Source organism: Homarus americanus, unplaced genomic scaffold, assembly GCF_018991925.1.
Source record: "Homarus americanus isolate GMGI-L3 unplaced genomic scaffold, GMGI_Hamer_2.0 scaffold30108, whole genome shotgun sequence".
NCBI classification, from domain to species: Eukaryota; Metazoa; Arthropoda; class Malacostraca; order Decapoda; family Nephropidae; genus Homarus; species Homarus americanus.
Genome location: NW_024748109.1, coordinates 3,656,651 through 3,672,993, shown reverse-complemented (window position 1 = coordinate 3,672,993; position 16,343 = coordinate 3,656,651). Strand labels below are relative to the sequence as shown.

At 44.5% G+C, this 16,343-nt stretch overlaps 1 protein-coding gene across 3 annotated transcripts in view; it reads left to right on the top strand.

The window, feature by feature from the left end:
- Positions 1 to 16,343, top strand: part of LOC121880043 (kinesin-like protein Klp98A) — a 174,864-nt gene that overhangs the window by 33,910 nt on the left and 124,611 nt on the right. For all 3 annotated transcript variants that reach the window (XR_006091488.1, XM_042387036.1, XM_042387035.1), the window contains exon 5: positions 8,943 to 9,025. Coding sequence is in view for 2 of the 3 variants with exons in the window: in XM_042387036.1 (XP_042242970.1) it covers positions 8,943 to 9,025 (83 nt within the window). In the remaining variant the exon portion in view is untranslated. The remainder of the gene's footprint in view (positions 1 to 8,942; positions 9,026 to 16,343) is intronic.

The window sequence follows — 16,343 nt, the reverse complement described above, 5'->3', positions numbered from 1 at the left end:
AGTAGGGGTTTATGTAATAATAATAATAATAATAATAAACTGTTTATTAATAGAGTTGCAGCCGGTGACTGAAAATATACAGACTTACATTTGATTTAGACCTAATGATATAATATGCATTGAATACATTTACAGGGCTGTACAGTACATAAATCAGGAGTTGTTTATTATTTTAACAATAGATAGGATGGTGCTGTTCTTATATCTATCGGTGCGGGCTCTTATGGGCTGAATTTTGTTGTAGTGGCGGACTGCGCGAGTTGGGTGGGGGGCTGCAGGTGGCAGGAGGTGGCGATGGCGAGGGTGGTGCAGTAGTCCACGGCCAAACCTTTCCAGTGGTTGGTGGTGGAGGTCACTGAGGGATGGCATTTCCAGGGTGGAGAGAGCGTTGGTGTAGCCGGAGTATTCTGCGCCGAGCATGATTCTGCAGGCCCTTTTCTGTTCCTTCTCTAGCTGACGTTGTTGGGTGGAGTTGAGAGAAGACGACCAGGCTGGTGACGCATACGTTAGTTTGGGGAGAATAAAGGCGTTGTAGATGGTCCTCAGCTCTGGCGTGGGTGTCCCAAGTGACCTAAGTCTTCGTAGCATGTAGAGACGGTACGAGGCTGCCTTGACTGTGTTATTTACATGGGCCTTCCAGTCAAGTTTGTTGTCTATAGTTACACCCAGGAGTTTGGCAGACTGTACCAGCTGGAGAGGATGGGCTCCCACTGTGACTGCTGGGGCTTGCACTGGAGTGGTGGCGGTATTGATGTGCATGACTACGGTTTTGGTGTGGTTGATGGTGACTTTGTTCTCCGTAGTCCATGCCTGTAGCCTGTCCAGGGTGCCTTGGAGCGATGAGTAGTCTGGTGTGGTGTTGTCCACTGAAACCCCCACAGTGCAGTCATCCACGTACTTCCACCTGTGAGGAGTGTCCAATAGAGCGTCGTTGATCAGGATGAGGAAGCACAGTGGTCCCATCTTGGTCCCCTGGGGAACACCGCAGGTGAGGTGTTGGAATGTAGAGACCAAGCCCTGATACTTCACTGCTTGGCGACGTCCACTCAAGAAATCAGTGAGCCATGAGACCAGGTTGGTGGGCAGCCCTAGTGCAATAGCCTTGTTGATATAACAGTGCGGTGATCAACAAGGTCAAAGGTCTTCCTGAAGTTCACAAGGGCAACGGCCAGTGATGTCTTATGTTTCTGCAAGTTTTTGTGCAGAAAATCCAGAAAGCTCACCAAGCAGTGTGATGTAGAGGAGGTCCTCATATTGCCAAATTGCTGTGAATCAATTGACTGATAGATACTGGCAAATGCCCACTCAAAAACAAAGTCCTCACAAAGTAGACTGGGTATGGGGGTAATGGCAACTGGCCTTAGGTCGTTAGGGGACTGTGGGGTGGTGACCTTGGGGATAGGGGTGACAAATGCGGTTTTCCATTCATTAGGGCATTTGCTTTCTCTGAGGGATGCATTAATAATAGAACAGAGGGGGGTGGCAAGTTCGACTGCAAACTCCTTGTATATTTTGATTGGGAGGTGAATTGGGGTCGTGGAGCGTTTGGATTTAAATTTCAGGAGTTTGTTAGCGATTTCATATGGTTGGACACTGGGAGGGGGGGAGGGGGAAGGTAAGTAAGCTGGGAAGAGAGTGAGGTCAAGACTGGGTAAGGTATGACATATGGTAGCAAAATGGTTATTAATTATCTCACTAGGTAAATGTGAGATGAAAGGAAGTGTGGGAGACTGACGGTTGAGACCACAGAGATCTTTTACCTTGGAGTACCACTGACCGATGCCGACTTCCTTGAGGCCGTGCACTTTCCTGGGATAATAAGTCTTCTTGGCAGACTTGATTTCCTTGATGACCTGGTTACGTAGACTTTTGTACAGGCGGTTGTTGGTGTAGTATGCCTTGTTGCGCTGCTCAATAAGTCTTTTTATGTGGGGCGTAATCCACTGGACATCATCGGGGTGGATCCTCAGTGTTGTTTTGGCTGGAAAGAAGTGGTGGTAGGCTTTGGTGATAGTGTCCAGGTAATTATCCCATTTGTTCTGCACATCGTCTACCGTGATCACTTCAGTCCAGGGATACCGGGTTATCCATTGTCCAAGATGCCGCATAGCAGAGTCGGGGGTGGGTCGGTAAGTTCTGGTGGCAACTGGCGGTGGTGAGAAGGTGGGGGTAGGTGACCACAGCAGGGACAGGTGTGGGCTGCGTCCCATGGGAGGCAGCGGCTGGGGGGAAGGTAGTGATTACCGAGATCAGTCATAATGAGGTCAAGGGTGGCATTGCCATGTGTAGGAAAGTCTACTATTTGTGTAAGGTGGAGGTGTTGGGTGATGTCATTGATGTCTAACTCATTGAAGTCACTGCATATCACTAGTTTAGCACATGGAAATCTGGATCTCAGGGAGTCAGCAGTGTCTATAATATGAGTAATCAGTACATTGGCGGTTGGTGCGTGGGGGGATGATAGCATACACAGACAATTAGGGAGGCAAGCTGGCGAGGGTGGGAGTGACCTGAACCCACAAGGCTTCTACATCTTTGGGTACATTAACACCTAGGGGTGATGGTTTGAGGTCACTGCGACAGTACAGAACTACACCACCACCTCTCCTGTCCTTTCTAATGTGGTGAAATAACTCATAGGTTTCTATGGCACAGATCTCAGGAACAATTTGGCATGCCTTGGTAATCGCCACAATACCTGCACCAACTGACTTCACTGTGATACTGACCTCCTCCACCTCTTTGCATAAAGATGTGACATTGAACAGCAGTAGGGATGGTAGGCTGTACCATAGTCGTGGCACTTCATAGCGAGTACACTGTCTTTCAAGTACTGGCTTGACTTTCCTATGCTTGCTCGGTGTGATGATTGGGATTCGTCTGGGAATGCGGCTACCCCGTCTGCAGCCGCGGTTGTGGAAGATACTCAGCGCCTTTAGTAGAGTGATGGTGTGGGGTGGAGGATAGCCGGCACCAGACTTCAGCTGAAACAGGTCGGTGCGACGATATCGTGCCACTGGAACACACATATTCACAAGTCTGGCACTTACAGTCACTGACACCTTGAGAATACGCACTGTCTACCCGTAAAAGTACTGAACTACCTTAAGTAACTACAGGTCGATGCGATGACCTTGGCTGCTGCTGAGCGCCAGGAGACACGTCCTCACTCAGTGAGGTCACTAAGGTGTGTGTGGATGTGTAGGCCACCCCCGTGTGGGCGACAATCCAACATCAGAATGATACACTGGGAGCAAGAATTGTCACACCTAACACTTCTTTATATAACCTTGGTAGAAATAACCACTATTTCTATGGTCGCACTGAAGTAAGATTAGTTATATATACTCACTTGGTCGGCTGTCACTACATGAAGTGACCGTTACTTGTGGGAGTCGACTGCAAGCGTAGAACACTTGGCCCCATAGGGGCGAGAGTCTCGATGCCACCCCAGCCAAAGTAGGCCTATCGACACTGGCACTACACCTGGCACCTGCACCAGCTGTCTCGCCAAGCACTCCCAACTCACTACTACAGTACTACTACTACAGCTGTACTACTATTTTTATTTATTTATTTATTTTTTTTAAACGTGGCCTCCAGCCTCCCCCAATAGCCACACCTTCGCCGCCATTTATTACCATAAAATTAACTATCCTAATACATAAGTAGCTACCCTGGATGTGTTGAGTTAGTTGAGCTGCAGATCTATGCGACATTCAGTGACTTTTGCCTCAAAGTCGATATCTGCCACTGTTGTCGGCTTTGGGGTCGATGCTCTCGTTCCCCTGAGGCAAATCAATGCAGACCTAAGCAGAGAGAAAGACATTCAACATCTCAACCAGGCTGTAACATAACTTATGGGCTGCTGCTTCCGTTCAGAAAACACCTCCGCGAGTCTGGCGTAGAAGCATCTTGCACTTGGTCCCTTCCCGCCAGAGGTTGTGAACACCAGAGGAGTGAAGCTGCCTTGATCAACGTTCTGAATTCTCTCCCCATATGCCCTAATCTTGTCGTTCTTGTTCCTCCTGTGTGCAGCATCGAGAGCTAGGTTGCGGTGACATGCGGCCATGGGATAAAAAATCCTTATGTCAAAAAAGGCTCGCTGTTCCCGTGTCCAGAATCCTCGACCACTGACGTCCACACGGGCTTCGTTGGATGTGTTTGAAGTCCTGTGATGGAGGTTCTCACGGTCTAATGGAAGGTGGGGCGGTTCCACCATGACGTCGTGGCAGATTTCCCTTGGTAGATTTGCTGTTAGATCCCTTACTTCGTCATGCCTCATGCATACTAAGCCCCTTTCTTGTCTACCATGGCGTGGTCGATGTCATAAGATGAGCTGCTCACGCATTAGGAGGGCAAACCTTCTACTGGTCTACCGTACCCGAGAGCAATGGCATCTGTGAATTCTTGTTTATTAAGGATGAAGCCTTTTGTCCTTTTGTAAACCAGTTTGAGGCGCCCACCTCCTGCGCTATAGCGACTTTTCTTTTCACGTTCTCTGGCACTTGTTGCAGTTCATCACTTTGGGTGTGCTGCCGCTGTGTCGTAATGGACCGTCGAATCTTGTTTAATTCATTGGTATCCACCTGACATGCTGCATTCTGATCTATTACATGCTCAGTGAGAGCTGCCATGAGCTTGACAGAGTTCTGATGTTTTGTATGGGCAAGCTCCACTGGATTAGTCAATCCCATTCCTCCTAGTCTCGGTGGTAGTGCAAGGGATGACCTTTCTGCTGGGGTTAAGTAAGGGTTGGGATAAAAGCGACATTGATGGCTTCTTCCAGAGGGCGGAGGAGGGGTCCAATATTAGGGATAGTGCGCATCAGGTAATTCCAGCGATGCTTGACTCCATGGGTGAATGCCACAAAAGCTGCATGTGGCTCTGTTTTAGCAATATCAGACAGAACTTGGATTTCTACTACTACTACTACTACTACTACCAGTACCACATTTTTGCCCCCCAGGCCCCAATGTGGGTCAGTGGCCTGTGCCCGGGTGGGCTAATCCCCGCAAAAAAAAACAAAATAAAACCTGGTACATCGTGGAACATTTACATGTCATCTGAGGGTGTCAGTCTGGCATCACCAATCCTGGGAATAGTGATGCTAACAACCTCTAAGCGACATCGTTAGCACTGCTTATTTTTAAAAGTGTTAGTGAAACCAATAGCAAGGATAACTTTTCAGAGAAAATCTGTTGTGAGTTTCTTCAAAACCATTTGCACTACATTAATTTGATTCTCCATACTGCAGTCTACATTGTAAACATTTTGAGGCAGCATAAACCACAAGTTGTAACTTGTTGGTTAGATTATGTATATTCACAGTTCTACTTATTGCAAAACAAGTCTTTCATGTGGCATTAAGTATACAGTCTCTCCTCGACTTACGACAGGGTTCCGTCCCGACGACCAGGTCGTAAGCCGAATTGGTCGTAAGTCGAAAAGGCGAAAATAATACTACATAGAAATTCTAAAATGGGTGTCTCTTTTTCTTCTCAGCACCACGAGAACTCTCACTTTTACGCTTGCCAGCCATTTTTAAGGGAATTACAAACAAAAATTTTGTCAGTACACAGCGCGATCACTAACGTTGGGACTTGAAAATATGTAATGTGAAAAATATTTTATACAACCATGGCCGTCGTATGTCCGGGTTGTCGTAAGTCGAATATGTCGTAAGTCGAGGAGAGACTGTAATGTTAACTCAGGCCTGGACAGTAGCAGCCACAGAGCCAATGTGTTTTGTGTTTGTCTTTGGCCAGTCATAATGTCTTTGACAAGTGCTAACATCCCTGCAGCTAATATTTCAAAGAAAGACATCAATGAAAGAATAGCATGTGCTAACCCTTAGCCATATTTCAGTTGCAGGTATATCCATTTTTGTTCTGTAATTTTATAATTTGAATAGCATTTATTAATTCTTTCATTAGTTTGTTTTCCTAATGCAGTACAATTATAAATGGAAACCCAGTCTTGTTTAAGTAAACTAAAGAAGAAAACATACTGTACAATACTATAGTATTTATAAATTATGGTGATTTCAGAAAAAAAATTAGCATTAGTAATGGTCGTTCTAACTTTTGAAACCTTTAGCTATAGTGGGAGTGGTACTAAATTTTATGGTAGTTAGCATTTTCATGAACAACACTAACTTTAGGAGTCAGTGGCCACAGCACTGGGCATCACATGTTATTGGCCACATGCAACTGGCATCACAAATTGTTGGCCACATGATTCCAAGGTCAAATAATGTTGGCCACATGAGTCTAGCATCACATATTATCACTCTGGTACTCATTGTCATGGTCAGAAGTCTCAAACCCTACCGGTCTTTCAACGCAAATAATGTCATTTACAATCTCACCCTCTTGCAGTCTTTCGATGCAGGTTGCGTCGGTAACCGAAACGGTTTTTCCATTTATTAAACATTGCATAGAGCGATCTAGACCCAAATTACACCCTTAGAGATGCATCTGCCAGCCCATAAGGTTAGTGGGAGGAACCTAGGTGGTTGTTAGGGCCAGCCCACTATTCCTGCCTTTATGCTTATGGTAGGGGTGCTCTCAGTGTGAAATACAGCTGAGTGGGAGGGGTTGTGCCAGCATGGTGGACTCTTCTGTATGGGATGCCAGGACGTCCTCAATATCCTCTGATTCCAGCTCATCAAAGCTTGCCTGTCTAGCCAAGCTGAGGATATCCCTATTCACTGCCGAGACTAAGTCCGTGAATTCCGTAAAACTGTTGATGCACTCGGGCCACAGTTTACCCCACACACACCATTCAGGCAACTTTCTAAAACCTTTTCCCATGCCTTGCCAATGTTGTCAATTGCATGAAGAATGTTGAAGCCACGCCAATATTCTCGGATTGTAGGTTTATTTTCTCCATCTGTAGCCTTGAGCAGCTTGGCCATGGTATGGCATCAATAATATGCCTTGAATGTGGTGATGACGCCTTGGGTCATAGGCTGCACCAGTGCTGTCGTGTTGGGAGGCAGGAATACAACTTTTACACTGTCATGCAAGTTGTCGAGACTGGGAGGATGAGCTGGAGCATTGTCAAGGATCAGAAGAATTTTGAAGTCAAGGTTCTCCTTGGCACAGTATGCCTTTATTGTAGGGACAGCATACACGTTTAACCACTGGCTAAATATGGCGCCGGTTATCCATGCCTTCTTGTTTGCCTTGTAGACTAGTGATCCTTAGAGTAATCTTTCAGAGCCCATGGGTTAGCAGCATGAGAAATCAGCATAGGCTACAGCTTGAAGTCGCCGGCAGCGTTTGCGCCAAGCTGCAGTGTCAAGCGGTCTGTTGCCCCTTTAAAACCTGGTGCTCTTTTCTCCTCCTTGGAGATACAGGTCCTCTCGGTCATCCTCGTCTAAAAGAGACTAGTCTCGTCCACATTGAAGACCTGCTTCAATGAGTAGCCTCCTTCCTGGATAATCCGTTTGAATTCTGGGGGGAATGTCTCGGCAACAACCGTATCTGAACTGGCAGCTTCACCAGTCATCTTATTTTGTGGAAGTTATAACGACGCTTAAATTGTTGAAACCATCCTCGGCTGCCGTAAAGGTCTCTTCCTTTGATCCTTCACCCTCTTCTGCCTTTAAGTCATCAAACAAGGATCTGGCCTTATGCTGGATAACCATAATGCTTACAGGGGCATTGCGATGATTCTGGTCTTCCATCCACATTGCCAGCATCTTTTCCACCTTCTCTATCGCAGTGCTTCTAGTACGATTCGTCTTAGTTGCACTCAGAGAAGAACCACTTCCAGCACTAACCTTAATCTTGTCAGCGTTGGTCCGGATAGTGCGCACCGTTGTGGGGGTTAGACCAAGCACAGTGGCTATGTCCACAGCACATTCCCCCTTTTCAAAATGGGCTAATACATCCATTTTTGTAGCCAGGGTAATGGTCTTACTTTGCCTCTTCACTACACTAGCATCAGTAGCACTTGATGGGCGCTTGGAAGTCATTTCGAATGGTTAGAGTACAGTTTTAGAGCAAAAGCACTTAAGCACACATGAATGATGTGAAGACGTAACAAAGACTAGCTCGGCGTTGCCTGGGGACGCTGTGACGTTCCAGAGTGAGGGCAGCTTGCCGAGCTGAGAAAGAGTAGCACGGCCAGACGAGAGCGGGTGATGCACCGTAGAAAGTAGTCCGTGATGACACAAAACGACGTAGTACTATCCGATCACTGAGACGTTAGACGAATTTTTGGTCTCTAAAGTTTAGAGACGTAGTTCCGAAACAAAGTTAAGTGGGACGACTTAAAGTGAACCAGAACTGGGTATCCTTAATTTCGAGTCTATTTGCGATATAGCGATACACTATTAAGTAAACATTACATATGAGCCAATGACCTGCAAGGGGTGCTTCTAAGTCAATTACCATCAGCTAAGAAAAAATTACTTTAGTTTTGTTGATTCAGGAATGCTGGGATTCTTGGCCAATGGGTGTAAACAAGAAATTTTGATACTGAAAGGCTTTGATATGGAGAGACTTGTGTAATACAGCAAAGAAATCTTTTACAGGTATTTGGTTGTCATATAGATGCAAATTAATCACATGATAAATTGTGTATTAGTGAGGGTGTAACATACTATAATTCATTGAGTTGCAGATTGGCAACTTGTTATTTAAAAATCTACTAGATGAGACTCAGTGTGGAAGAACATGACAGTTGGCATGGCCTCAGAGGTTAGGGAGTCTCTGTTAGTCACTCTTATTTTGAATTGCAATTTTGAATGTTGATAACTAATGTAGTAGTACAGTACAGTACAGTATAAAGGCTTGTCTGCAAATGTTATTTCTTTAAAGACTTATTGATTTGTTTTCAGTTATCTTTAAATTTTATTACAGTACAATATTTATAACATATACAGTATTCAGTTCACTTAGTATTAATAGCAATAATTTTAATAATTGCAGACCACTCCAGGGCTCATTCCTAGAATATGTGAAGCTCTGTTCTCATCTATGGCAGAAGGCAGGGAAGCAGGAACTACATACAAGTAAGTTCATTACTACTTCACTAACTTCTGTATTTTTTTGCAATAATCAATACATTCTTAGATGTACAGTATATATTTAATGATACTGTGAAGTTAGAAAAGTGTTTACTAATCATTCAATTAGTACTACAGTTGTCTTTAAAGATCATTGTTCTGCATTAGATTTAAGCTGTGTACATTATATGCAAGTGGTGCGTATGAGGAGGATAAGAGAAAGTACTGTAAGTATAGTAAACCCTCAATTACTCGGCACATATGGGGCTCTGGCATTGCCGAGTTATCCCAAATTCCGAGTTATCGAGGCACTTCCCTCTCCTACAAAAATGCAAAAAAAAAAAAAATTATTGACCCATATATGTGTACATGTGATTACTAAATGTAAAAAAATAACCCTTCCAGCATTGCCGGCAAAGAATGAAGCATCATAGTAGGTGACACAAATGCATGGTAGGTGACACAGAGGTATGGTACGTGTTGCAGGTGGCCAGATGTGTTAAGATTTTCCCAGATAATTTTATATATCTCTGCATTTCCCGAGATATACTAATACATTCCGAGACCATATCCATGCCGAGTTATATGAAAATCTGAATTATCAAATGCTGAGTTATCGAATGTTTACTGTACTGTAATACAGGTAAAATATATTTAGATGAAAGGTAAGACATTTTAGGTAATGGAGAGGTGCATCTGCTGTGAGGTGAGTGAATTTGATGGCAAAGAAAAATTATTTAAGATAAGAATTGAAGAGTTTTGTAATTTTATTTAGACTGGATGAAAAATTTTTTTTCTAAAAAACAGTTTTGTGATAAAGGCCAGAATGCGACATCTAGCTTTGTACCTGCATATGTATATGCCCTGCATTAACTCGCCAGGCCAACATACAGGCAATTAAAACATCTAATAATTACTAAAATACGTAATGTTAGGAGGACACATCACTACCTGGCATTTATTTGCAATTCTCAAAACCCCTCTTCCGCACCCGTAAGCACATGCATTACTGCTGTCATCTCTTGCCCCAGAGCAAGCAGTAAACAAATGTCAACTCTCGAGGGGTGGAGATGGGTGGGTTGTCGACGTCGCATTCTCTCCTTTATCACAAATAATGGTTTTTAGAAAAAAAAACGTCTTTTTGTTCAATCCAGAATGCAACGTCTAGCTTTGATATGCCCGAGCAGGAGGTGGAGAGGGAGGCGACATGGCATACAGTATAAGGCTCCGCTAGCTTAGGTCCAGATAATAATTATAAACCTGTTTTCAATATTTTTCTTGAAAGGAAACATTTACAAGGAAGGTAAAATTATAAGCTACATATCCCATGTCAGGATTCTCACCTTATTCTGATGAGGAAGAGGGAGGTCGTGGTTGTGGAAAAGGATGAGGTGGAGGAGGGGACCCCAGGACCACCACATGTGGAGCATATTTAAGAGATAGATGAAGATGTTGCAGCTGTTTTTAAAGGTTTTTGAAGATTTCCAAAAGCCCACTTCTTTGATCTGACTGAGGCTTATATGCCACAGGAAGGCCACAAACCCTGCATATTTCCTGGTGTCATGTGCCAAAAATTTCTTGCCAGAGTCTGCTTGACACACCAACTGAGATAAATATTTTGTCATTTGACTAGGAGGCAATTTCTTACCATCCTGTGATGAGAATACAAAGGGGCCTCGATTTGGGAATCTGGTTAACTACTCTTGAAGATTCTTAACTGGGCACAACATATGGGGAACCCTTGTCTCATCCATTAGCCATTTTTTCCTGATAGGTTGAGCTTGAAAATTCTCCCTTTCATTTTTTCATAGAATCTTCGCAGGAAATAGAGTGACATCTTCCTCAAAAAATTCCACTAACGATGGATTATTGGAAATTGAAACCAGTCTCACTGATTCTCATACCTATTGCTAGGAGGAAGGCTGCCTTCTGGATCAATCTGTCCCGGTTCAGATTTATATTGTAATTAGGCCCCATAAGAAAGCTGGTAACTTTATCTAGTGACCAAGGTGGGATTCTCTTAGGCTGAGGGGGTCTCTGAATTAAAAAGGACAATCTGAGCATTTGATAAATTCTGGGGCTCAGTGTAATGTTAAAACCCCATGCCAGAGGGTCAACCAATGCTGATTTATAAGATGCAATTGTAGAACATTGAAGGCCTTTAACTCTGAACAGAAAATAAAAAATTCCAAAATCACTGTCTCCAACTATGTATCTGGAGTTGTTAACTTAATAAATTGTTGAAAAAAACTCCAAGCTTTCTCATATTGCTTAGAAGTTGGGGCCTATGACCTGCTATCACTTGGTTAACTATATTGGAATTACCCAACAATCTATTTAAACTTCTTTTGAGAAACTCCAAGCGTGAAGTGCCAAGGATGTCTCGAACTGAGGGTGCAGTACCTCGTCTAGACATTCTTGTTGGAATTGTAGTGGATGCGGGCACCATTCCAACAGATTCAGACACCACAGTTGTAGGATCCAATGTGGTGCAATTAAGAGGACCATTCCCTGGAAGGATCTGAGTTTGTGAACCACTTTGGATAATATTTTCACAGATGGGAACAGATAGATTGAATTCCAACTGTTCCAATCTAGGTGTAGAGAATTTCCTTGAAGATTTGATCGTTCCAGAGAAGCATAAATAGTGATGTACAGCAATAAGGACAATGCACAGCAATTAATAATCTACACGGTCATGACAGTGAAGGGTCAAAGACAACAATCAAATGACAGGCGGTAAACACTAGAAGTACACGGAGTGGGTGGGTAGGCCGGGAGCAGGTAGTGTAAACAAATGACAGTAGAGATGCTTACTTGGAGCACAGAATCCCCAGTTTTCCGAATTCTCCCGAATTTCTCCTAGTGAGTTGAAAAATGTTAAATTGAAAATTGACAGTTATTAAGTGAGATAGGATGTTAAAATTGGTTAATTCTGATTGAACGATTGTTTAATGAGGGATACCTGTTCAGTAATGCAAAACCATACAACTAGATAAAAGACCTATACCCCTGTAACAGTGTACTGTACTGTTTGTGAACTATGTTATGTGTGTACAGTATATGTGCCAGTACACAGCCTCTTCACCATCAACACTCCTGCTGTGCCTCTTCATGGCAACACTTGGCAACTGGGTGCCTCGTGGCCCCAGGCTAGACCAGCAGGGGATCTCGGAGCTGCCTTGCAGATTAACCTTGGTAGGTATAAGGCTACGAGAGTAAACCCCAAACAAAAAATCTGCTTACATGCTTACGGAGCTGCAGTAAGACCTCAACGGCAGAAGAGGTGACCAACATGGGAACCCAACGACTACACCGGCAGATGAAGGCAATGCAAGATGAACAGGCTACGAAGGTGAAACCCAACAAAATGTGCTATTGGCAGTCCATTGCAACTCTCCCTCTCCCCAGTCATTGCAATTACCTGCACCACTGATTCAGGAAAGGGGAGAGATAAGATGTGTGGTTGCAGCCTACACTCCTGCCTCACCACATAAATCAACTCATGCACAGCCATCATGCAGCACATCATACTTCTCACATCATCAAAACCCCTATCCCCCAAAAGTCCTATGGCGACGGACGAGTGGCGACGAGGACAGACAGAGATGACTGCCGACAGTCTCTAGTCACAACTCTGCACATGGGCGGCACAGATAAAATGGTCGTATATGCACTGGGATCTAGGAAGCAGTGCAATCTGGTCCTGTCTGTGTGACTGGGCAGCCCTTACCATGAGCTGCTCTGCTCAGCCCACATGGGGGGAGGGCTAAAAAAGGTGCCCTAAACATTGCCTGCCTAAAGAACCAATCAGACCGGGCAACCACATCCAGTAAGGTCATCCTTATGCGGTTGAAAACATAATCACAATCACAGATACAAACAAAACAAACCATACAACCTCTTATGGTCACTGCATGGAATGTCAGGACCCTTCTAGATACTGGCACAAATGAGCTTCCTGAAAGAAGAACCGCCCTTGTGGCAAAAGAGCTGGATAGGTATAACATCGACAGAGCAGGCATTAATGAGTCCCAGCTTTCAGATGAGGGTTGACTCACAGAACGGGGTCCAGCTGTACCTTCTTCTTGAAAGGTAAGTCTGCTGCGGAAAGAAACTGCATTTACGGAATTGACTTTACCATTCACCAATCTGTCCTAAATAGGCTAAGTAAAATGCCTGTTGGGATTAACGAACTCTTCACGACGCTCTGAGTCCCACTGAATCACTCATGCCATGCCTTCTTTATCATTTTATACACCCCAACTCTGGATGCAGAGGGTTTTTTTTTTTTGTGAGGAAGAGGCCACCACAACGGGGCCTAGGGGGGTGAAAAAATTAAAGTAAAAAGAACATATTAATCTACTCCAGTTTTTTGAAGTGAGACAGATTGTAAGAGTATGGAAACACAGAAGAAGGCAGAGCATTCCACAGTTTGGCTGTGTGAGGAAAGAAGGATGTACCATAACGGGTTATTCTAGTATGACCGACATCCACAGAGTAACGGTGGGCACCGCGGGCAACATGAGTGTTACGAGCCCACGGACTTGCCGGCGGTACACAGGATGCCAAATCCACCGAAAATTGCCAATTAAAGTACCTGTAAAAGAGAGAGTGAAGCAACATTGCGGGGAAGAGAAAGGGAAGAAAGATTATCAACTAAAGGAAGAGAGTTAAGAAGACGAAATGCCTTTGATTCCACCCTATCTAACAGTTGGACAGAAGAAGAGTCACCCCACATATGAGAGCAGTACCCCAAGTTAGGTCGAATGAATCCCTTATATACTTGAAGTAACTGCTCAGTAGTGACGCAGCTACGGCATCTGTACAGTATTCCCAGCTTTCTGTAGGCAGCTTTAGCAATGTTGAGGATGTGTGGCTTCCATGACATATTAGAGGAAATGGTGATGCCTATCATATATATTTAAGAATTTGGCAGAATGATTGCATCCTGAAATGTGATTGGTGGGAGATAATCTAATTTGGAAAGTGTAATTGGTAAATACTGAGTTTTATTACTATTGAATTTAACCAAGTTTCTACCTCCCCATTTGGAGATGCTGACATATGGCAAGGAACCATAGGGAGAAATGGAGTAGGTCAGTGTAATCCCAACGGCCTACTCCTCAGCAAGTGTGCTGAACACAACCTCACTATCACCAACACCTTGTTTCGGTAGCCCGACAAGTTCAAGGTTCTTGGTAACACCCATGATCCAAACATTGGCATCTCATTGACTACATCATTATCAGAGAAAGAGATCGCCGAGATGTCCTCATCACCCGAGCCATGCGTGGCTCTGACCACAGTAACACAGATCATCCGCTCATCAGATCCAAACTCTCACTTCACGTCGCCCCAAAATGGCGAAGGCAACAAGCCTCTAGAAGAGGCTATAACACTAAGCGACTGAAGGATCCAGCGGTAGAACATTCTTTCAGAGAGAAGCTCAATGATGAGCTGATAAACAACCCAACAACAAACAACCAAACTCCAAGTGTTGAATGGGGTCCCATCAAAGCTGTCATCACAAATTCCTACAACGAGACCGTCGGCCAGATCAAAAGAAAACGACCTGAAAATCGAAGTACTCGTCAATAGTAAACATGCTGCTCTCACTGACTGGCAGAACAACCCTAAATCACGGATTAAAGCTGATACCTTTCCCGAAGAAAGCAGCTACCGAGCGCAAACTTCGCAAACTAATGAATGAATGGTGGAAAAATATAGCATGTGAAATGCAAAATTTTGCAGATGAGCACAAGATGCATAAATTTTTTAATCCCACTAAAATAATATGTGGCCCAGCTACTCATGGCAAGGCCCCCCTCTGCTCATCTGATGGTATCTCTCTAATTAAAGACGAAGAAGGCATCTGTCCGTGCTGGAAAGAGCACTACCATTCGCTGCGCAATTGAAACACCGATGTGGATGTGCTGACCACCCAGAAGGTCCCTCAGTACCCAGAGCTGACCCATCTCAGTTATCCTCCATCCCTGGATGAGGTAGCTACTGCCATCAAACAGATAAAAAATAACAAAGCCTCAGGGCCTGATGGAATCCCAGCCGAGGTGTATAAAGCAGGAGGACCTCTGTTTACTAGCAGTCTCCACTCTCTCTTGGAGAATATATGGGAGAAGGAGGAAATTCCTCAAGATCTTAAAGATGCTTCAATCGTCAGATTGTGGCAACTACCGCGGGGTCTCAATGCTGTCCGTAACTGGCAAGATTATAGCCCAAGTCCTCCTAAACAGACTTCTCCCCGAGGTGGAAAGCTTCCTCCCAGAATCTCAATGTAGCTTTAAAGTAACCATCACGTGGCACCACTGACATGAATTTTGCTGTCCGCCAGATACAGGAAAAGTGCAGAGCACAATGTCGTGACTTATACATGGCCTTCATCGACCTAACCATGGCCTTCGACTCGGTCAACAGGGAGCCCTCTGGCGGACCCTCAGTCGTTTTGGTTGTCCACCAAAATTCATTGCCATTGTGAGGCAGCTCCATGATGACATGAACGGCAGTGTCTAGCACAATGGCACCCGGTCTGAGTTCTTCCCCATCCAAATTAGGGTAAAACAAGGATGTGTACAGGCACTAACTCTCTCCTCCATTTTTTGGTTACCTTCCTTACTTGTGCCAGAGCTAATTTAGCTGGGTGGGGGTGGGGGGGGAGGATATCCAGTTTTATTGGATGAAAGGACTTTACAACATAAGACGACTCCAGTCACGATCAAAAGAGTCGGCTGGTTCCATCACAGAACTTGAGTATGCAGACAACCTCACCCTCGTCGCTCACACTGAACGTGATTTTACAGATCTTAAACACCGAGGTATATGCACACTTTGGCCTTGAGGTGAATGCACATAAGACTCAATTCTTTTTCAGCCTGCCTCGAGTTCCACCAATCCTCCACCATCCATCCACCTTAATGGTACTACTCTGTCTAATGTTACCCATTTTCAGTACCTTGGCTCCCACCTGTCCATCACTGCGGACATCGATGAGGAGATTCAACTTCAGATCAGATGCATATCTCAAGCCTTTGGTAGACTCCGTACTCGTGTTAGCTGTAGGTTGCTGAAATTATCTACAAAATTGCATGGGTGTCGTGCAGTGATCTTCCCCACCCTGCTGTATAGCAGCAAACATGGTTCACATACAAAAAGCACCTCAAGGCACTTAAAAACTTTCACAAACATGATCTACGTTCCATCCTCTGAGTTTGCTGGGAAGACGAGAACAAATGCCAGTACTTTATTCTCGCTGACACCAACTGCAGGAGCATCGAGGCTACCATTATCCATGAACAGCTACTTTGGA